We start from the raw sequence: 24,002 nt of genomic DNA, 5'->3' as shown, positions 1-24,002 counted from the left end.
GTGCGATGGAATCAACCTCAACTTTCAATTTGTTATGCATAATTGGATAACTCCTGGAAGAGAAATACATTTGCAGAGCAAGTGGGATGAGGCTGGCTGCTCTTGCAAGGATTCATGATTCACCTCGAGTATCTCAGACAGGCCCAAGTGAAGGCCAATCACAAACAGCGGAAGGATTGCGTGAAAACCGGAGTCTCCCACCCAGTCCCCTCTTCAAACTATCACCTATCCCATCTACGGCAGAGTGTGCAGATCCTGCATTAGACTATCTAGTCAGCCCAGGGCCTAACAAACTCCAGTGTGGGAAATAAAGTCAACCTTGGTCTCTGGGGACTGTGTGAGAAGAGGAGATGGAGACAAGGATTAATGGCCTCATTTTGTGCTGCAACATTTCCCCCCAGAGGATGAAACTGGGCACGTTGAACTGGCTGAGACCTGTGACTGCGAGAAGCGAAAGGCAGTGTGGCGCCATTCAGGAGTAGGGGCCTGGTTACTGGGGATTCCAGCTAAAGTCTCGTGAGGTCAAGCCACCTTGACACTCCACGTAACTCCATCGAAGTTCAGAAGAGTAAAAGATGACTTGCTTACAGCTTATTTAATCCTCAGGTGCCTTGACAGGATGGGATGTGCTGAGAAGGTTTCCTAATGTGGGAGAACCTAGAACTAGAGATCCCTGTTTAAAAAGCAGGAGTTGCTCATTTAAAACACAAAAGACATTTTCACAGGGGGTCATAAGTCATTGGAGCCCTCTTCCTGAAAAGGCAGCAGAAGCAGAGTCCTTAAATATTTTTAAGGCAGGAGAAGATGGATTCTAGTTAAGCAAGGGGTGAAAGGTTATCAGGGGTAGGCAGGAACACGGATCCGAAATTACAATCAGATCAAGCATGATCTTTATACAGAGTGGTGGAGCAGGCTCGAGGGGCCGAATGGCCTTCTCTGCTCTGTACAGGACAACATGAACACTGGCCCATAACAATGCCGGTCAACACAGAGGAAGTACTTATACTGTTGGATTTACTGATGGTAATGGCAGTGATGACTAGCTGACACAGTATCTGACAAAACCAAGCATATCCCTCATTTTCTGTACTCACATTGTATGATAAACACCCGTCAACAGTTGCACCATGAACTCTGGGTCCAGCATAACCCGGCCACAAGTCTCACTCCACAGCTTCTGCCTCTGTCGTGGAAAACCAGCAATACACAATCTGATGGTGGAAGAACAGGCAGATATTAGCAAATGGCATCTTACCAAGATGGAGCACTCCGCTGTGGCTACGAAACACTGAAATTTTAACCCACAATAGAAACCACAGTTCAGGAAAGATTTGTATATTAGGCCCCTCTGGTTCATAAAGTGAGTGGCTTAGCCCAATAGAATACGGATCCTGAACATCTCTGGTTGCAATGCTGATTCAGTTGAAGATTGAGACCTGTTACAAGCAATTAGGATTCCACACCAGCAGCACTCACAATGAATTTCACAACTTCACAGTAAACGGAGTGGCCATTCCCTGTCATTCTTGTGTCCTCGGGGACTTCTTTTTTGATTGATTCATGGGATTGTGCGTGCCACTGGTTAGGCCAGTATAGATTGCCCATCCCTCATCACCCTGGAGAAGGTGATTATGAGCCACCTTCTTAAACCACTGCAGTCCTTAAGGTGTAGGGCCACACACAGTACTGTTGGGAAAGGAGTTCCAGGATTTTGACTCAGCAAGGAACGGCGAATATATTTAGTAGGCAGGATGGCATGAAACTTAGAGAGGAACTTGCACGTAGCTGCTGCCATGGTCCTTCTACAGGATAGAGGGTGAGAGTTCACAAGGTGCTCTCAAAGGATGAATTGATGCAGTGCACGTTGTTGACAGTGTAGACTGCTGACACCATGTGTGTGAGATGAAGGGAGTGATTGTTGAACATGAACGGGGTTCTAATCAAATCGAGCTGCTTTGTCACGCATAGTTTTTTTTAAAAATTCATTCACAGGACATGGATATCGCTGGCCTGGCCAGTATTTACTGTCCATCCCTAATTGCCCAGAGGGATGTTGAGAATCAACCGCATTGCTGTGGGTCTTGGGTAAGGATGGCAGACGTCCTTCCCTAAAGGACGTCAGTGAACCAAATGGGCATTTCTGAGAATCGGATTTTTATTGAATTCAAATTCTACCATCTGCCATGGTGAGATTTGAACCTGGATCCCCAGGACATTTGTATCAGAGATAGTAGGAAGGGTCTAGGCCCGAAATGTCAGCCTTCCTGCTCCTCTGATGCTGCTTGGCCTGCTCTACACCTTGTTATCTTATCCCCAGGACATTTCCTGGGTCTCTGGATTAACAGCCTAGTGATAATACCACTAGGCTATTTCCTCGTCAAACATCTTGTGTGTGGTTGGAGCTGCACGCATTGAAGCAAGTTCTATAACACATGCCTTATAAAAAGCGGATAGGCCTTGACAAATCGAGGGATGAGTTACCTGCCACAGAATTCTGAGCCTTTGGCCTGTTCTTGTAGTATTTGTATGGTTGATTCAGTTCAGTTTCTGGTCAATGCTAAACCCCAGAATATGGATAGTTGGAGACTGAATGATGGCAATATCATTAAGTGTCGAGAGGAGATGGCTGGATTCTCTCATTGGAGACGAGCACTGCCTGGCACTTGCCACTTATCAGCCCAAATCTGATTATTGTTCAGGTCTTGCAATTTTTGTACGTGGACTTCTTCAATATCTGAAGAATCACAATTGGTGCTGAACATGTGTGCCGATGATTGCACAATCTCCAACCGTGACCTTGTGGAGTGAAGATCATTGATGAAGCAGCTGAAAATGGTTGGAGCTAGGACACTATTCTGAGGAATTCCTACAGAGATGTCCTGGGGCTGCAATGGTTGACTCCCATCTCTCTTTGTACTAGGTATGTAGATGTATCTACACTACATTGACTGCCATAGTTCAAGAAGACAGCTTACCATCACCTTATCCAGAACAAAAAAGGGATGGACAATAAGCGCTGGCCCAGCCAGCAACACCTACATCCTTCAAAGAGAATTAAAAAATGTTTGACTCCAATCAGTACAATATTTTGTCCCCAATTTTCACAGACTCCAGTTTTGCTTGGACTCCTCAATGCCACAATGCTGCCTTTGAAGTCAACCTCGCCCCACCTCAGTCCCATTTTGTTACTACCTCACAGCTATCCCTGAAAGACTTAACCAGAGTCCAAATGCCCTGCTGTCTCATCTCCACCACCATGCAGCCCAACTCGCTACAGAAAAATCTCCAACTTTGTAGGACTTTGAACAATTGCAACTTGGTCTGCAGTATTGCTGTGGATTTAAGATAGACATTCATTCATTTATATTGCACCTTTCAACACCTCAGACCATCACAAATAGCTTTACAGTCTATGAAATACTCTTGAAGTGTAGTGACTGCTGTAATTGTAGAAAAAAAACAGGCAGCTCACAAACAGCAAGATCCTACAAACAGCAATGAGATAAAGGCTGAATAATCTGTTTCAGTGACGTTGGTCTTAAAGGGCCATTATTGAACAGGACACCAAGAAGAACTCAGAGTCTTTGAAATAGTGCTACGCAATCTTTTACATCCACCTGAGAGAGTAGATGGGACCTCGGTTCGATGTCTCAACTGAAAGGATGATTTCTGGCAACCCCTTATTTGGACTCAGGAGTTAAGTCTTTCAGGGATGGCTGTGGGATAGTAACGCAATGGGACTAAGGTGGGGAAAGGTTGACTTCAAGGCAGCATTGTGGCATTGCGGAGCCCAAGCAAAACTGGAGTCTATGGAAACCGGAGACAAAATATTGTACGGATTGGAATCATACATCATTTTTCTATTCTATTTGAGGGATGTAGGTATTGCTGGCTGGGCCAGTACTTATTGTCCATCCCTTTTTGTCCTGGATAAGGTGGTGGTAAGCTGCCTTCTTGAACCATTGCAGTCAGTGTACTGTAGATACAGTCACCTATCAAGCACAAAGGTATACTCACATTGCAGCTCCACCACGTGCATTTCACAAAAATATGGAAATTGAATTACCCTGACACATCACTTCACAAGGTGGATGTTAATTCTGCAGTTCACCCCCAGAAATCGCTTTGATTTGAAAACCTGAATGCCAAGTTCAAATCAGAAAGCAGGATCAAGACTGCAATATAAACAGGGCCTTGGAGACAGGATAAAAACCTCACCCAACCGTGCCAACCAAGGCAAAAATTAATAGGTGGTGTAGGCCATTCAGCCCGTCAAGCCTGTTCTACCATTCAGTAAGATCATGGCTGGTCTGATTATAGGTTTAACTCCACATTCCTCTCTGCTCTTCTTAGCCCGTAACACCCTTGACAACAACACAACAATTAAGTCACACTTTGTAGTCTAAATCACATAACTAAATCAACATTGCGAACGCAGCTCTGAGGGGCTGCGGGAAATTCATCTTTCAGTTGAGACATCAAACCAAGACCCCATTTGCCCTCTCAGGTGGATGTAAAAAAAATTGTGTGGCACTATTTCAAAGACCCCAGGGAATTCTTACCAGTATCCTGGTCAATAATGGCCCCCTAGGACCAACGTCACTGAAACAGGTTATTCAGTCTTTATCACACTGCCGTTTGTGGGATCTTGCTGTCTGCAAACTGCCTTTTTTTACAATTACAATATGACTACACTTATTTCACAGGCTGTAACGTTGTTTGGGATGGTCTGAGGTATTGAAAGGTGCAATATAAATGAATGTCTATCTTTAACAGATACAGTATTGCTAATTGCATTCTCCACCTGTTAAAATACTTTCCACAGCTTTCGCTTGTTGGAGTCTGCAGCCATGCACAAACGCATCCTACAACTGCACTACACCATATTCCCCTCCGCCAAAGCTGTACCACAATGCCACCTTGAAATGTGCTGTCCCCCTCAAATGAATGACAAATTTAAAATAAACACACATTTTAAGCTTTAAAATAAACCTTAAACCCCACTATTTGTACTTTGCTCCCAGAACTTACCTTGAGCACACATTGCACAGGGAACGATAAGAGGAGTTGGGCATAGAGACCACCGCAGAGTTGTAGCACAACATGAGGAAACTCAACACTTCAAACCTACAAAAAAAAAGTGCAAAACCTTACATATCTGTATAAACTACGTGATGAGAAATACACATATCTCATAAAAGTATATATGACACTACTACATCAATAGCTGAGCCAATTCTATTCAGCCTCCAGGAATCTTTCCATGGGCGTCTGACATTAGTTAAGCAAAGACTGGCAATGGCTGATGCTTCACGAAAGGGTAAGAGGACTTTAAGAACTGGCAATTTCAGGTAATAAGCCATAGCCCAGTAAGGACAATGTTATACAGCTCAAGGGGCATTGTGCTGCAAATATGGGGTCAGGTGGGGGTGTCGTGGGGAGTGGGGGGGGCGGCAAGTCAGGGCGTGGTGGTGGGGGGTAAGGGGTTGGGTTGAGTGTGTGTGCAAACTCTGTGAACTCTCTCAGTCAGTATGGGAAATGACCAGTCATTGGAATCATTATGTGCTAGGTAGTTCTAGTCATCAAGCCAACCGCTGTAACCCAGATCCCCCCACCCCTTCTACTTGGTACAATCCTCACTTCCATTTCAGAAAGAGAAAAGACCATTGTTTTGGGAGGCTTTAATTCCAGGGTTGACCAAGACTCTGATGTCTGGAGGATATTCGAAGAAAGCAGGAAACCACAGGCCAGCTAGCTTAACATCTGCCAAAGGGAAATTGCTGGAATCTGTTATTAAGGAGGTTAAGCAGGGAACTTAGAAAACCTCAATGCAATCATGCAGAGAGTCAACATGGCCTCGTGAACCAATTTATTAGAGGTCTTTGAGGAAGTAATAAGCAATGTGGATAAATGAGTACCTTTGGATATGATGTACTTAGATTTTCACAAGGCATTTGACATGGTGTCACATCAAAGAGCTCAAGGTGCAAAGGACAGCATTTTGCCATGGATAGAGGACTGGCTGGAGAACAGGAAGCAGGCAGGTGGCATAAATGAGTCATTTTGGGTTGGCTAGATGTGAGGAGTGGAGTGCCAGAGGGATCATTGCTGGGGATTCAACTATTTACAATTTATGTTAATGATTTGAATGAAGGGACCAAATGGACAGTTGCTAGATTTACTGATGACACAAAGACAGATAGGAAAGGAAGTTGTGAAGACCACATAGGAGTGTGAAAGGAACATAGGTAGGTTAAGTGAATGGGCAAAAGACTAGCAGGTGGAATTTAATGTCGGAACATGTGAATTTATCCACTTTGGCAGGAAGAATAGAAAACCAATGTACTAGGGTGGGTTTCCTCCGGGTGCTCCAGTTTCCTCCCACAGTCCAAAGATGTGCAGGCTAGGTAGATTGGCCATGCTAAATTGTCCATAGTGTTCAGGGATGTGTAGATTCGGTGGGTTTTGGGGAATGGGTCTGGGTGGGATGCTCTGTGGGTCGGTGTGGACTTGTTGGGCTGAAGGGCCTGTTTCCACACTGTAAGGATTCTATGACTCTATGACTTAAATGGATTGCATAACTAGAAGGGTTATCTGGGGTGTCCTGGTATATGAAACACAAAAGTGTTGTTATGCAGGTATAGCAAGTTATTAAGACAAATGGATTTTTTTGTTTATCTGAAAGGGAATGGAATATAAAAGTAGGCAAGTTTTGCAACAGCTTTAAATGGCATTGGTGAGATCACACCTTGGAGTACTGTCTACAGTTTTGATCATTTTATTTAAGAAAACACATAATTGTGTTAGAAGCAGTGCGGAGAAGGCTCACTCAACGGGAGTGTTACTAAAATAGGTTAGAAAATTAGGGCCTCTATTCATTGGAGTTGAGAAGAATGAGTAGTAATCTTATTGAAGCACGTAACAATCTTCAGGGGACTTCACAGGGTGAATGCTGAAAGGAAGCTTCCCTTTGTGGGAGAGACTTGAACTAAGGGACACAGTATAAAAACAAAGGACCTCCCATTTAAGATAGGGATGAGGAGACTCTTTTTCTCTCAGAGGGTCAAGAGTCTGTGGAATTTTCAACCCCAAAAAATGGGGGAATGCACTGAATATTGTTGAGATTTTTTTTAAGATTCTTGACTAATAAGGATCGCTGAGGGTTAGGCAGTAATGTTGAGTTGAGAAGCTATGATCAAATCAGTCAGGGGCCAAATAGACTCTATTTCTGCTTATTTATAAAGTGTGAAGCATGGGGAAAATGGACGGAAAAGTCATTGGAAATGGTTTCTGCCAGCTGATTCGGTATGGCCTGCTTAAGAACAAGAACAGCCACAGTGCATCCATATACTTTGTACTTGGACACTCGGACAACACCAGCTTAGAATCCATTGGCTGACATGTGAACTGAAGACAAGATGGTAGGGGTTGACAAGCCCAGTCAGCCTGTTTGACCATTTTTCTCAAACAGAAGCCCATTTTTAGTGTCTCTTTCTTCGTAACAGAATGGGAGTTGAACAGAGACACTGGACAGACTGGCTGTGGAATCAAAAATCTCATACTGGGGCAGAATACATACTAGATCAGCTTGGAGGAAAGTGGGAGGGGTCAGTCTGAGATTGTGGAGGTCGTGAGTGGGTGTCGACAGTCAACGGAAGGGACAAGAGCAGAAGACCTGGTTTAAGCTGCTTCACGTACCTGTTCTGAGCTGTGAAGTTCTCCCGCTGAGGGTGAAGGTCACTGTACACCACTCGGATTAGATCGTGCTGGCTTAGTGCTCCTTCTGTCAGGGCCATGGAGCCAATACTTGATGGCTGCATCAAAAGAAGCCAAGAAAATTTCACAAAATTTGTCTGAGGTCTGTGTCCTGATTATTACTACGCTAACAACTTGGAGAGCATATGTACAAATCATACCCAGGCAGCTTGAGGATTTAAAAAAGAACACTAGAAATAAGTTGGTCCTCACGATACTGATCACAAGACTAGCAGCTTCTTCTAACAACCCAACAAGTTGATTAATGGCCTTCAGCAAAGTAAATCTGATGTCCTTACCTGGTTTGGCTGACACTTTACTCAGGATTCACAGTAATGTGGCCAACTGTTAAGCCTTCTGGAAGGGCCTACGAGCCACTTGGATAAATAAAACTTCTCAGGCCAACTAGGGATGAGCAATAAATTCTGGCCATACCCGTGACGTTCATATCCCAAGATATGAAAATAAAATCTTCTAGTGTCCTAATCATTTTCCAACACCTCAGGTTCATTCTCTTTGAAGGCTGACACTTGCAGAGTCATAGCTTATTGATAGGAGAGCACAGATAACAAATAGCTAAGCTCCTCAACTGCTGGACACTGTTACTGCCTGTGTAGAAATGAGCACTTGAAGTGCCATAGCATACTATGGGCCAAGTGCTGGAAAATGGGATTAGAATAGATAGATATTTAATGACCATTGCAGACATGATGGGCCAAAGGGCCTTTTTCCAAGCTGTTAAGAACTCTAATTCTGCCTTCACACTGTGTTGGCAATCTCATTCCAAGTCAGGGGTTCATGGGGTGAAGTTGCACTCCACAGAGACTGCAGTCGTAATCAAGGCCAACATTCCTGGTGCAGTACTCAGAGGGTGTGCTGCACTGTCAGAGGTGTCGCCTTTTGGTAATGGTGTCAACTGATACATCTATCCTCTCAAGTGGACCTTAAAAAAACCCAAGGCACTAGTTGAAGAGGAGTAAGGGAGTTCACAAATGAAATAGCCATTGGTGAAAACAAGCAAGGCCGAGGAACAAAGACCACACACTGCCAGAAAGGTACAACGCTGGACAACTGCCAGTACCTGCACTTCGCTAACACGGCAATGATAATAAAGGCATGTTTCTATTCCATCTTACACTGCCCTTGGAATGCCCTAAAACACCTTCTAACCAACAAAGTACTCCTGAAGTGTAATTCCCACTGCTATGCAGGAAACTCAGTGACCAATTTGTGCACAGAAAGAATCCGCAAAGTTCCTGGAGATAGACAGATCATCCATTTCTAATGATGTGGGTTAAGGGGTAAACATTGGGCATAACTCCCCTGCTCTTCTTCAAAGTAGCATCATTGGATTTTCCACATCCGGCTGGGAGGGCAGGCTGGGTCTCAGTTTAATGTCTCATCTGCAAGGCCTCACCTTTATCAGTTCCTATTCCTATAGAATACCACACTGCGAATGTCAACCTAGACTCTATGTTCACGTCTTTCGAGTGGGACTTGAACCCACAGTCTCCTTGCTCAGGGAGGGAGAGCCCCACATCAGTACTGACCTTCAAATTGCAGACAAATGTATAGACAGCCATTTACTAATCTCATACAGCATCATTTCTAGGATTACCCCCTTGTCCCAGCTTGTGTAACACTCAAAGACATTTTGTTAGGTCATGCCTATTATTAGTGGGGGGGTAAACCTTATCCTAATCTCAATAACCTTATCAAATGGTACACATTCCACAGCTCTAGCTTGTTTCTGCCTGGTCACAAGACAGTTGTAATCTTACAGAAGTATTCAACCACAAGTTATTGACAATGTTTTCATGATATTTAGGCTAGCCAGAGAGAAACAATTCCCACTAGGTAGGGCGACTAGATTCTAAAATTAAATTAAAATTACAGGAAGGAAATGAACAAACACTTTCACACACGTAAAAGTTTCGAACTCTCCATTTGCCATTCACAGAACTGTGTGCCACTGGCTTTTATTGTCCAATCCTAATTGGCTTTGATATAGCGGTGGTGAGCTGCAATCTTGACCTGCTGCTGTCTAATATTGCTTCTGCAGATGCAATTGATGCTTGAATAATTGTTAGTTTTAATTGACACAGATAGATTTAATCAAAAATATGAAAAGCTAAGGGGGAAAACGCAAGCAAATGAAATTCAGTCAGAGAACCGATTGAAGAGCAGAACAGGCTCAACAGGCTAACGGGACTTGCTACTCTTCCTCTATTTAGGATGAATTCCTAAGAAGCTTCACCCCACGCCACCCTCTTCACCTCCACAGCAGCTCACTGCTGTCCAGCTAGACAGTGTCTGCAGAATTCCCAAGACGCAGGACCATAGCTGTTCCACACTCATGCTGCCAAGCACACATTAGTGGTTCGATGCCCTTCCAGACTTTGTGTCTTCCTGTAGCTCAGGGTTTGCCGAGATTCCAAAAGCTGACAGGGGTCTGTAAACACTGCACTAGTCAGGAACAAATTGGGATTTGATGGTCATCACTGCTAAAGAACAGAACAGCCATTCATTCGAAGTAACTCGCCAATTTTCTCAGAAAATCTCACTAAAAGTGAAGCTGATGCATTAATATCACAATCTCAGTTTACAGATACCTCCAAGGATTCGCAAAAGGAATTGAATGATGTCTACAGACAAAGGAACTCACCTCATGATAAACTGATGGCTTGGACAGTGATGGGATTGTGAACGACAACACTCTATTGTTTCCATCTCTATCAACTATCTCCTGTGAGGAAAATAAAACAAAGACATGTTATTAGCTCCAATTTCACACAAAAACAATTTCATTATTACCTTAGGTAACAAGGTGTAGAGCTGGATGAACACAGCAGGCCAAGCTGCATCATAGGAGCAGGAAGGCTGACGTTTCAGGCCTAGACCCTTCATCAGAAAATCATTATTATCTTTGTCATTTTTCTGATTATTTAAAAGATGCAGGTTTGACTGTACTTGCACTGACTGCAGCAAATTAACAAACCCTAGAAACCTGTCTAACAGTGTCATTAAACATTCATTAACCTTGAGATGATCACAAGCTGCCACAATGGTGTGAAACCATGCAACTGGTGAGTAGCCACCCACACCCAAGACACTGGCCACATAATCCTATATCAAGAACATATCAGAACTGACAATGAGACTTCTACGACCACTAGGAATCATGGGAGCACACAAATGCACAGCCACACTACAACAAACACTCACAAGGACCAAGACCCCATACCCATGACATGCAGGACCAATATAGTTTACAAAGTACCTTGCAATGACTGCAACAAACATTACATTGGCCAGTCCGGAAGGAAACTAGCCATCAGGATACATGAACACCAGCTAGCAGCAAAATGACACAATAAACTTTCCCTCATCTCACTGCACTCAGATAATGAAGGCCATCAATTTAATTGGGACAATGTGACCATCCTAGCTCAAGCCAACCACAGACACGCATGGGAATTCCTAGAGGCCTGGTTTTCAACCCGTAATGCAATCAACAAACATGTGGAATTAGATCCCATATACAAACCCATGCAGAACAGAACCCGAAATGACACAACCCAACTTAACAGACCGGATCATATAAATACTGAGCAGAATAGAACAGTATTGCTTCATCGGAGGCCGCATTGATGACGTTATCTAGCATGGCGACGAAACATCTGTACGATAATCAGCCAACAACCTCACCCACAATCTGAGCTACAAATCTTCAGAAGAACCTTAAACCCAAACCCAGCCTAGCTCAATCTCAACCTGCAGGCACCCTAACTCATCGCTCCATCCTGCTTAGAATTACATCAGCCATTCCTTCATTGTTGCTGGATTAAAGTCCTGGAACTCTCTCTGACTACACCCTGACCGTACCTACCCCGTATAGTAAAGGAATCTGTTTTTTTAAATAAAACCTACATTTTTTTTGAGGCAGGCCCTAACTAAGACACAAACTGAAACAAAAAGAAATCAGTAAGAGAAACATAAGTTAACATAGAAAGGAAACTGTAATGCCCAGTTTTTAAGGAAATATAAACAAACTAATATTTGGAAACCAAACATTTTGGGGTAAAAATTACCCTGGTTAGATGTAAAATGACACAGATCAATCTAAGCTGGGTTATAGCAGTTGATCAGTCCAGTGAAGGAGAACAGAAAAGACTTAATAAGTCAAAGTCTAGATCCAGAAGCTCCAACAGGTTACTGCAACTTCTATTACTTGGAGACAGCATTGGTGGATCTACCTCATCCAGAGCACTTTTAGCGGGTTCTGTATGTGTGTGCCTTTTGTGGTGAAGATTGTGCCCATGGAACCCGGGTTGGTTGCTTGTTGCTGTGGGCTAGGGCTCAGAATTTCTTAAGAGAGTTTGAAGGACTTTGTGACCGAATGAGATCAGCAAAATGTGAGCTGACTGCACAGCCTAAACAGAAGATGTGTCTTAGCTGTACCTACCATTTAATGTGCAATACATAGTGCATATTCAGCAACAATGTGCCTGTCAATAGGACTAGTTAAGCAATGAGAAACAAGGGTAGGCATAAATGTGTGATTTTCAGGTTGACAAAATGTAACAAATGGAGTGCCATAGGGATCAGTGCTGGAGCCTCAATCATTTACAATCTGTATCAATGACTGGACTGAAAGTATGGTTGCTATATTTGTTGATGGCACAAAGATAGATGAGAAAATAAGTTATGAAGAGGATATAATGAGTCAGCAAAAGGATATAGGTAGTTAGATGGATGGCCACTGTTTGGCAGATGGAATATTGTGGGAGAAAATTGTCCACTTTAGCAAGAAGAATAGAAAGGCTGCATATTATTTAAATGAAGAGAGGTTAAATGAGGCCAGAACTCTCCTCCGAAGTGAACCACAAAATGTGATTACAGAAGTGCAGCAACTTATTGGTGAAGGCAAGTGGAAAGCTGTTGTTTGTTGCAAGGCAAACAGAACATTAAAGTGGGAAAGTTTGTTACAGTTTAAAGGTCATTAATGAAACTACATTTACAGTACCAAGTACAATTTTGATCAGCTTATTTAAGGAAGGGTGTAATTGAATTAAGCAGCTCACAGAATTTTCACTTGACTCATTCCTCAGTTGAAGGGGTTATTTCATGAGGTTAAGTAGATTGGGCCTATGTCCCTTTGGAATTTACAAGAATGAAAATTGAAACATAAGATCCTGTAGGGACTTGACAGCATAGATACTGAAAGGTGTTTCCTGTTGTGGGAGAGACTAGAACTAGAGGACACTGTATTAGGAGGAGTCTCCCAGTTAAAATAAAGATGAGAATTTTTACCTTTTAGAGGTTTGAGAGTCTGTGGAACTCTCTTCCCTAGAGAGTGGAGGAGGCTAGATCATTGAATACTTTTCAGGCAGAGTCATTGAGTTATACAGCACGGAAAAAGACCCTTCAGTCCAACCAGTCCATGCTGACCATAATCCCAAACTAAACCAGTTCCACCTGCCTGTGCTTGGCCCATAACCTTTCAAAAATTTATTTTTCATGCACTTATCCAAATGTCTTTTAAATGTTGTAAGTGTACCTTCATCCACTACTTCCTCTGAAAGTTCATTCCACATGTGAACCACGCTGTATAAAAAAGTTGCCCCTCATGTCTTTTTAAATTTTTCTCCTCTCACTTTAAAAATATGACTTCTAGTCTTAAAATCCTCCACCTTAGGGAAAAGACACCTGCTATTCACTTTACCTATTGCCTTCATGATTTTAAAAACCTCTATAAAGGGAGTGAAAGGATTCTGAGAGTAGGCAGGAGAGTGAAGTTGAGGTGACAATCCGATCAATCATGATTTTATCAACTGGTGGAGATGATGGGCTGAATGGTCTACTCCTGCTCCTAATTTTTTTTTGTTTATGTGCATGTTTGTATGATCAATCATGTTTAACTTATGCTAATTCTGTATTTTGGGTATAGGTTAGAAAGGATTTAGCATTTGTTTTATTGAGTTTTTATTTGAATTGTGGAATTTTGTGGCTTCGTTCTTTTAGTAAATATTGAATTTCTTTTTTTTTTTAAAAAAACCAGAATCATAACAAACATGGATTGCAGCAGTTCAAGAAAGTAGCTGACCAACTCTCCTTGACAGTAGTTAATGATCGAGGCTTAAATGCAAAACATAAAGAGAAGTTGACCCTTCATTTTTATTCTGCAGATTAAGGGCACCTGCGGTTTGCCAACGTTGTAACTACTTATATAATGAATAGATCATAATTGCACAATCTTTTTTAAAGTGGTTTTATACTTTTTATTTGAATGACAATAATTATCGTATGAATTATGATTATAAATGGAAGCAAAATACGACAGACACTCAACAGGTATGGCAGCATCTGTGCAGAGAGAAATACAATTAAGGCTTGAATCCAATACGACACAATGGGCAGGAATATGGTGTCTTTTATGCTGTTGACAGAAGGGGAGGAGGATCAAGTGGAACACATGATGAGCGTGTCCAGAGCAAAAGTCAAAGGGAGTGCCCAATAGTGGCAAGGAGGGATAGAGATATAAAATAGGTGTACACGAAGGTATGAAAAGGAGAAAATGGGTCTGGTCTGTTTTATTGTATTATCACAATTCTTCACTTGCTGCTATGACAATTGCTCAATAAACCAACCAACCATCTGTCTAATTAAAAGAGGGACAATAATTGCCAGTCTTGTTTCTGATGCTCACATTCTATGAATGAATAAAAATAACATCTGATCCTTGTCGCAAATGTCCAAACCTTGTCCACCTCAAACTGGAATATGTACCTTGAAGAATTGAGACTGATGTAAAGAGAGTAACATGGGGTGAAGGAGAAATGGAAAAGATGAATGAAAAGTACAGTGATAGAGCTAAAGCATTGAGCGAGAAAGAGGGTGAACGACAGGAAGATTGGGAACGTAAAACCACGTCAAAGCTTTACTAAAGGAAGGACTAACTGATGGCTAACATGGTACTCAATATATTTGAACCAGCAATGGACAGTATGGGACATCCACCTTTGAGAGAGAGAGTTGGACAGTTTGTGTTCATGGTTACCTGAGAACCTGTGAATACCATTACTCCCCGTTCAGTGAGTAAAACAAGCAGCAACATCCATACTGCGAAAGCCAAAAGAACTGCGGATGCTGTAAATCAGAAGGGTCACCAGACCCGAAACATTAACTCTAATTTCTCCTCGCAGATGCTGCTAGATCTGCTGAGCTTTTCCGGCAATTTCTGTTTTTGTTATTGTTGACGCCCATACCGTGACTTGGATACTGGAACTTCAGATTTTAAATCATGGAAAGAAAGGCCTCATGTTAATCCTGAGGACAAGCACCAGTTGTGGAACTGCGCTAGTCTGATGGTGTGATCTCACCAGAGTGGCACATTAAATTCGCATAGAACCGTTGCAACTGTCAGATGTCTGTGCAAGGGTGCCACAGCCAACATAACAACAACATGAGATGTAGGAGACTATACAGAGACCATTGACGCAAGAGTGATGCCAATTATTTTTCTTTTTTCAAACAATTTTCTAAGACGCTCTGACTACGTTAGTAGTAGCCTCGAGATGAAGCATTCACTATTCTAACACCCCTCTTAGAATACTTCTTCTAAGTTTCCCTGTTCATCATTTTGGACATTGGTAATTGATCAGTGGTAGCAAACTTGCTTCAGAGTCAATATTGTAGATTTGTATTGCTCTCTAGAGACTTGAGCACATAATTGAGGCAGACGCTCCAGTGCAGCATCGAGACAGTGGAATGATCTGAAACACCAAGGCTTTGTCTGTCTGCAGGCAGGCCATAAACGATCTCATAGTCACTGTGCAAAGAGGAGCAAGCGTTCTCCTTGGAGTCATATCAATCAACCAATATCACTAATACAGAACAACTGGTTATTTTCCATGTTGCTGTTTCAGGGATCTTTGTGCATAAGCTGCATCATGTTTCCTATAGGGAATTACACAGTGGCTGGGGGGGGGGGTCTGCGCTGAAGTTGAAAAGCACAGTATGAATTCATACTCCTTACTGCACATGCAGCAAAGGGTTATTGTAATGAGAAATGACCATTCAGGATTGCAGTTAATGGGTTGGGGGTGGGATGTTGTGGAATTATGTACACTTGCTGAGATTGGTGGGGGAGGCAGTTACACGGTGACAGGCTATTCTTTAAAAATGGAGTCAGGAATGCTTCCTCGTGTTACCTCGCTGTGCATACTCCTAACAGGACTGGGTGCTGTAGGCTTTCTAAAAGCAACACAATTCAGAGCAGCTTTTCTGATCAAAAGACTGATACCCATGCTGGTTTCCCAGGTTTATAAACTTTGGCTCTCAACCTCTGAGCACAGAGCCCTGAAATCTCTGGCAGGACAGTTAGTCACGGGGCAGTATAATCCCTGGCAACCAATGGCCTCGAGTCATTTCTCAAGCTGCTTAATGACTCAGACATTTAAATCATTTTAAACCTCAACTTTGAGCCTAATCATACTCAAGTGGACAACAGCCTTTCAGCAAAACACTGGCCTCACAAATCATTCATTATCCGTGACACAACCTCTCTCCTTCCTCAGAACCTTAGCTTTAACAATGTATTTACAGCAATCTTTTGTAAGTCTAAACAAGCAAACATGGCCAAATCACAGCATTGTGTTGGGGAGGGGTTGGATGCAGGGAGCAAAAACTTAGGTCCTATTAATTTACACAGAATATAACTGGGGACTCAATAATGCAATCGCTCAAGCTCTCTGAACAAGATGGGGTGGGTGCAAAATAGAGGGGCAAAAGGAAGGAGCAAAGACATGGTGAATAATTTGTTTCTACTGTAATAGACTGTGAATACATTTGTTTCTATGCTGTAACAAGTGAATCACTTGTTTCTGTATTGATTCACAGCCTGTTACAATGATTTTTTACTGTAACAGAGTGTATCAATTTATTTCTGTACTATAACAGTGAATCATTTCCTTCTGTATTGTAACAGGCTGTGAATTAATTTGTTTCTGTATTGTAACATACAGTGAGTCATTTGCTTCTCTATTGTAACAGACTGTAAATTTGTTTCTGTACTGTAACAGACAGTGAACTGATTTATTTCTGCATTGTAACAGACAGTAAATCATTTACTTCTGTAACAGGCTGTAAATCAATTTGCTTTTGTACTGTAACAGAAAATGAATCAAGTTTTTCTACTGTAAGAGACTGAATTGGAAGATGCCTTGTGACATTATAAAAGAAGAAGTATTTGAGATCTGTGTATGACCAAAGACTATGGACCTCCTCTTATCTGGTGATACATAACACATGGTATGGCCTATACGTTCATAACTGATGATGCTGTGCCTGAGATGGACAGCTGTAGGTGTAATGGTGTTACAGGAACTGTACCATACACTGACAGTATACCATTCACGCTGGTGCTACAGGACACTGCTGAGGTTACCACAAAAGGTCCCACGTTCTCAACCTTCCCCCTCGCCAGAGGTGTGGTGACCCTCAGGTTAAACTCACCACCAATCATGTCTCTCTCTCTAATGAGACAGCAACCCTAGGTCCAGCACAACTATGGCAACATTACCATTACTGGACATTACTATACATCCTATTCACAGCAGAGCTACAGGATACAGTATTGTACATTGAATACACCCTGCTCAAACACGAGCTACAGACGGTGCAATGTTCAAACTGTTGAAGTGCGAAGGCTTTGGTTGCCTTGGTGTGCAGGAACGAGCAGGGAGGTGACAGCTGGCTATACGCTGACCCTGTGAAGGACAGCGATGAACTTAAGCGCGGGAGAGAGGAAACTGCATCCTATAAATCTCTCTCACTAACCAGATGTGGCAGAAGCCTCAGAAGTGAGAATTGCTCACTCAAGTCTGGAACCTGTCATTGCTGATCCTTTCCCCGCTGGCAGGATTGGTGTCGCTTGTAGCTGTACCGTTCACACCTGCTGTGGCATCGCTGACACTGAATCAGAGGTCCTGACAAAAGGGTAAGGCAGCGGCAACTGACCCCACATCAAACCCCAATCAGCAGTAATTAACAACTGTGCCTTGTTACAGCCTGCCCTGAATGTTCATTTCAGTGCATCTGCCTACACGGTGGCATTCTATTCATATTTAATGCTATTAATTATTTAAGTGCCAGCAGTTCTCTATATTTTGTTTACAAATGTTCAGGTATCAGATGTTTTTTCCGACACAAAAGTTTTTGAGAGAATTGTGGCAATCTGTATTCTGTAGGTTATTAAAGATGATACATTTTGTGTACGTGTTCTAGGCCCAGGTTAGCAGGCCTGGCTGCACCTACAATGACATACACCACCACCTGCATGTCACCCTCTGATGCACGCACCATCCTAACTTGGAACGATATTATTTATCCTTTCATGTTGCTACATCATTATGCCTTCCTAACAGTGCTGTAGGTGTAATGGGAACAGACGGTTTGCAGCAGTTCAGGAAGGGCAGTCAGGGATGGATAATAAACACCGGCCCAGCCAGTGATTCTCACATTCTGTGAATGAATGAAAAAAAAACTGACAAAAAATGAGAAAGAGCAAATCCTGACACTCTGATCATTAATGTTCTCATTAAAGCCCATCCCTCTGGCACATGGAGATAGACAGATGGAACACACAACCTACCAGATTGTAGATCCCTAGAAGCAGAGCTTCAATGCAGCCATTGCTCTGTCTCTCTCTGCTTGCTGTAATGCACAGATATCTCCAGATCAATTCGGGCAGAAACTGCAGCGTGAATCTCTTCAACCTCACCTCCGAGCTTCGATACAACTCAAACAGCTGGTGACAGACAGGTTCCAGTAACTGTGGGGACAGAGTTATGCAGCAGAGGTAGAAACAGGAAATGTCATAACAGCTTCACAGCAGCAATGCACCAAGCAGGAGATGTGGAAATGTGCCAGGGAGGATTGCCATCACTGCATGGATTTCAGGCCATGAAACTACACTGAAGATCCCCCTCTCTCTTGGCACGTGGTGCAAGTGGCTTAATCAAATTCATCAAATACCTGTGTACTGGGCATTTTTTCTGGATTTTCTTTTCAGGGACTTGGGTGTAGCTAGCAAGGCTGGCATTTGTTGTCCACCCCTTGAAGTCAGATGCTTTTTAGGCCATTGCAGTGAAGCAGCTCAGAGTCAACTGTGCTCCTGGAGTCATATGTAGGTCAGAGTGGGCAAGAATGGCAGATTTCCTTCCTAAAGGGCATTGATGAACCAAGTGGGTTTTTGCAATAATCAATGATAGTTGCCCTGATCGCCATTACTGATAGTTAGCTTTAGACTCCAAATTTATGAAGTGAATTTAAATTCCACCAGTGGGATTTGAACTAATGTCCCCAGAGCCTCTGGATTACTAGTCCAGTGATAGGACCACTACTCCACTGTTTTCCAATTCTAAAAGTTAAACAACTTAAAATTTCCCACACAAACTCCTTGGCCTCCAAGGTAATTACTTTTCATTATATTAGTCACAACCGACTCCGCTGCAAAGTTTAACAAGATATGCTAGAATTATGAATTCATTAAATTCCTTCTCATCACTTAATGACCTTATTATTTAAAACCTACATCAAATATAACCTGAAAATCAGAAAATGATGGTCAATGCAAGCAGGATAACTCCAGGAAGCTACAGTGCACACAACGTGCAGGTCACCACTTCATCAGCCAAGGCTTCAGCACAGTTAGAGCGGGTCAGGATCCTGACCACCAGTATCCATTACAGATTGAGAGCTTCACCTCCTTGAACTAATAGGACACACTAGCTGCAGACGTCTTACGTCATTGTTAGGATCCTGGATGACCTTGTAGAGAGCCGGCACAATATCTGTCTTCTGCTGAAGGGTTGCTGCATAACAGGATAGCTGAGATTCAGGCAAAGTCTGTACAACAGTGAGGGAAAAGGGAGAGGTTACCAAATCTGCTAAAACCCCAAGGTGGAAAAATGGTGAACACAGACAACATTGGGCATCAGTAGCTATATTGTGTGTGTGTGTCCGTCTGTGTGTGTAAGCCTATGCATGCACTTATGTATAAATATGCACTTTTGTCTGCCTGTTGATGTGTGCATACACATGCGGATGCCTATGCAGGAGTCTGTATGCATGTGGTGCACATGTGCATACTTGTATATTTGAGGATACAGTGGCAGATGGGTTTGTGTTTATGCGTGGATGTGTAGTCAAATGTGGACTGTGCGCCACTTGCACATGTGAGTACGTGTGCTCCTTCATGTACCTGTATGCAGATGAGTACATGGATAGATTCGCAGATTTGCACATGCATCTACAGATCTGCACATCTGTGCGGGCCTGTGTCTGCATGTGCAATTGTAAATGTATGTGTGGTCACATGCAAGTATATGCATGTGTATATAGTTGTAGCATGTGCAGATGTAAAACGTACTTGTGCATGTGCACGTCTGCACTATATGTGAGTGCATGCACAGTATGCTTATGCATGTGAGTGGATTGATGTGGCAGTGTATGTGATGTGGAGGTGGGGGCTGTGCATGTTGAGATGTGTGTATGGATGTGTGCATGGATGTGTGCACGTGCATGTGGGTGTGCAGGTGTGAACAGTGTAACCGGATAAACATTTTCAATACACTGGACAGCATTCCCAGCACAATTTGGACAAACTGCAATTAGCCTAGGCCTGTTGCAGTGCACAGTTATAGTAGCATTACCTTGAACTGGGAAAGCCAATCCTCCACGACCTCTACGTCAGAGTTCAGCATCTTCTTACTGCTCACACTTATTTACCTGCAGAGAAAAGAAAGACTTCAACCTTACAACTTTCAGGAGCACCATGTTACACATATCACAACATTTAAAAAAAAAAATGGAAATGTTGAAACTTGAAATGTTATAACATTCAAGGCTTATTGCTGGAATGTGGGATTAGTGTAGATAGGTCAGCGCAGACTAGATGGGGCAATGGGCCTCTTCTGCGCTGTATGACTCTACAACAGAGACAGTAGTGAGAAGGTTTGCTGCGGTAATTTAAGTGGCGCAGCAAATATTGTCGATGGGTGCAGAATGTTGCAAACAGCCCATTGTGTCAGTGGGCAAACACTGACAAATTCAAATTGACTTGGGGGATGCATGAAAACTCACCACTTTCACCCAAGAAAGAGAAATATTTCCACAATTGGTGTGATGCAATCCTCTCTTTATATCACTTTTATGGTGCTGAATAAGCCAGCGTGTTGTGAAATGTAACATATCTGCACACTCAATTCCAAGAATTGTTAGATGCAATATTCAATTCCATCCAGCAATAGTGGGGGGCCTATTGCAAGGTTTTCAGTGGCTCACTCAGGACAGTTCGAGGGTCACTGAAGACCAGTTCAAAAGATTACAAGACAGGGATTAAAGGTTGGTAAATATGAGCACTGTGTGACTATGTACTCATGTTCGAAGTGCTATTTTTAGCTGTATGGTAGGGAAGACCACTGAACTCCAATGGTTCTGTGTAGGGGACTGAAGGGAAAGTCCCAAGAGCAGTAAGCCATATTCCAGAAGTTATTAGGCAACTAGGTGTTGCAACCAGGGTTTAGGAAAATCCTGGAAGTTGTGGTGGCTCATAAGAAGCTGGGTGACAGGAACAGGTCAGTAGAGTTAAGAGTAGGGTGTTAGGCCTCACCAGGATAGCATGCTGGAAATCATACCCTTTTGATTTTGATTTTTTCACGTGCATTTTACAGTAAGAATATAACAAAATACAGTGAAAAGCTTTCATTTGTCCCCAGTGAAATGGCACCGTGTTGAATAATTTAACAATAAGGAAAAGAAGATATCGCTTGAAGACAGTCCATCAGTCCCGAGCCAGCTCATCACTGTCAACGATGCGCTGCCATCCCTCCACCACTGCTTCGCAGCCGTCTACACTGGACCCAACAAACAGAAGCCACTGATCCTCAGGTGCCATCTTTGCCACTGGGTCAAGATTCCTCCGTCACCACCTCGCTGGCACCTGCACCAACCCGATGTCAGAAGCATGTTTCTCACCACTGGGCCCATCTCATTGATGTTGCTGTGATGCGCTTCTGCCATTGCTTCACTGCCGCCAGCACTGGACTCAACCAACAAAGCCACCAATTCTCAGACTGCTGGGCCTAGCTTGCTGCCGTCGCCTCTGCTGGCATAGCAGCCGCCGATTCCAGGTCCTGTGCTTGCTCTGGAAAAGTAAGTAGGGGCTCAGTCTCCTTCACACTGGGCCCGCTCAAGGTCTGCACCCTGGGTGCAGCTCGAGACTGCTTGAGGTCCGCACCCTGGGCCCAGCTCGAGACTGCTTGAGGTCCGCACCCTGAGCTCTCGCCACTGCTGAAACTTGTCCACAGCTTGGACAGCAAAGTAAGTAAAAAAAAAACAAAATTCCCCAGAGTTGTCACAATAGTTAAAAATTTTAAAAAGTACACAATATTTCCCAATTTGCTGTCTTTTAGAGCCAGGTTAACAGAAAGCATAGACCAGTTTTTGTACTTAACAAGAGTCACTATTTATTGCAAATAAATAGGTTTTAACTACAAATAAACAAGCATGAACTGTTGATGTATAACTACTAGTTAAAACTCTAACCCACTTCTAAAACTCAACCTCTACACACATGTACAAACAGACAAAATAAATTGGTGTTGTGGGTGGAAGGGTAGACAGGAAAGGCAGTTCATTGGTCCCTGTCCCAAACAAGGTTTGCTGATCAAAACACTGTTTTTCAATCTTCCATGTCGTGGTACTTCTGCTTGTTTGCAGGAGGAGCAGGTTGACTGCTTCTGACCTGTTAATTAGAAGTGACAGACTACAGTCAACTTATTTTTCCCTTTTAGTTGCTATGTTCAGGCTTCAGATGCTTCATACTGCACAGCAGAAACACATCTCCTTCCCTTCCAGAGGTCCAATTGCTGCAGCTACCTGGGAGCTGATCACCCAGTTGACAGCAGACATGATGCCCTTTTTAATCGATAACTGAAACTAGACTATGATCCAATCAGCTACTTGTTGCTGGTCAAATCTTCATTCTCACAGCCCTGGAGACCAGCTTACCTCTAATTAGGTATCCCCTGCTGTTTAAACCAACAACTATTTTAACAGCACTTACAATGATTGTGGGAAACTTGCTATTTAAAAAGTGCAAAAATTCTACAACAATCCTTAGCTTCTAAACCAGTCCCTTTCCCACTTCAGTCCACGATCAAATACGTAGAAAAATTAAAAAAAAGACATGATCTTTACAGGGGGTTGAAATGCCACAAGCAGGGTCCACTTGCTGCAGCTGAACAAGATAGGAGTTGAGGGACAAAAATACAAAGAAAGATCTAGTTGGTTAAGCTAGCTGTTTCGAAAAATGTGGAGTTATGGCTATGAATGAGTACTAGAGTACAGTTTTCAGAGTCCAAGGGGGTACTGACCCAGGAAAGGCACAGGATTTCCTCCCTACCAACCAGTTTATTTAGTGAGCAAGAGGAAATTGTCAGAGATTTAGGTAAGTTCAAGATAATCAGACAGAGTTAATATGGTTTCGCAAAAGGGAAATCATGTTGAACCAATCGACTAGAGTTCGTTGAGGAAGTAACCTGTTCCACGGATAAAGAGGAACCGGTGAATACACTGGACTTAGATTTTCAGAAGGCATTTGATAAAGTTCCCCATTAAAAAGATATTTTGGAAAATTAAAACTCATGGTGTAGAGGGTAGTGTATTGGCATGGAAAGAAGATTGGCTAGATATGAAGCAGAGAATAAGTCTAATAAGTCTTTTTCAGGTTGGCAAGATGTAACAAGTGGTATGCCATAGGGATGGGTGCTTGCATCATTTACAATTTATATAACAACTTGGATGAAGTGACAGAAGGTATGGTGCCAAATTTGCCAATGATACAATGACAAGTGGGAGAGTAAGTAGTGTAGAGGATGCAAGGAAGACACAAGAGAATGTCAAATGGAGTAATATGGAGGAAAAATGTGAAGTAGTTCATTTGATTGGATGAATAAAAAATATGCTATCTAAATGATGAAATTGGAGAGCCTTGAGGTGCAGAGGAATCAAAGTCCTAGTGTATGAAATACAAAAGGTACAACAAGTATTGCAATTAAGAAAGCTCATAAAATGTTCTCATCTATCATGAGGGGAACTGAATACATAAGTAGGAAGATTATGCTTCAGTTATATTGAGCATTGGTTGATACCACATCCGGAGTACTTTGTACAGTATCAGT

General features: G+C 42.7%; 1 protein-coding gene across 3 annotated transcripts in view; it reads right to left on the bottom strand.

Moving 5' to 3' along the window:
* LOC109923183 (protein FAM126B) overlaps window positions 1-24,002 on the bottom strand; it is a 40,487-nt gene that overhangs the window by 7,138 nt on the left and 9,347 nt on the right. For all 3 annotated transcript variants that reach the window (XM_048599003.1, XM_048599002.1, XM_048599004.1), the window contains exons 2-8: window positions 20,472-20,547; window positions 19,564-19,665; window positions 18,410-18,589; window positions 10,421-10,501; window positions 7,699-7,814; window positions 5,032-5,127; window positions 1,095-1,211 (exon numbers count right to left, since the gene is read on the bottom strand). In XM_048599003.1, the coding sequence (XP_048454960.1) occupies window positions 1,095-1,211; window positions 5,032-5,127; window positions 7,699-7,814; window positions 10,421-10,501; window positions 18,410-18,589; window positions 19,564-19,665; window positions 20,472-20,522 (743 nt within the window). In that variant the 5' untranslated portion in view covers window positions 20,523-20,547. The remainder of the gene's footprint in view (window positions 1-1,094; window positions 1,212-5,031; window positions 5,128-7,698; window positions 7,815-10,420; window positions 10,502-18,409; window positions 18,590-19,563; window positions 19,666-20,471; window positions 20,548-24,002) is intronic.

Source organism: Rhincodon typus, chromosome 7 (genome assembly GCF_021869965.1).
Source record: "Rhincodon typus isolate 14 chromosome 7, sRhiTyp1.1, whole genome shotgun sequence".
In the NCBI taxonomy this organism is placed as follows: domain Eukaryota; kingdom Metazoa; phylum Chordata; class Chondrichthyes; order Orectolobiformes; family Rhincodontidae; genus Rhincodon; species Rhincodon typus.
Note: the sequence above shows the minus strand (reverse complement) of the source record. Positions and strands in the feature narration are given on the sequence as shown.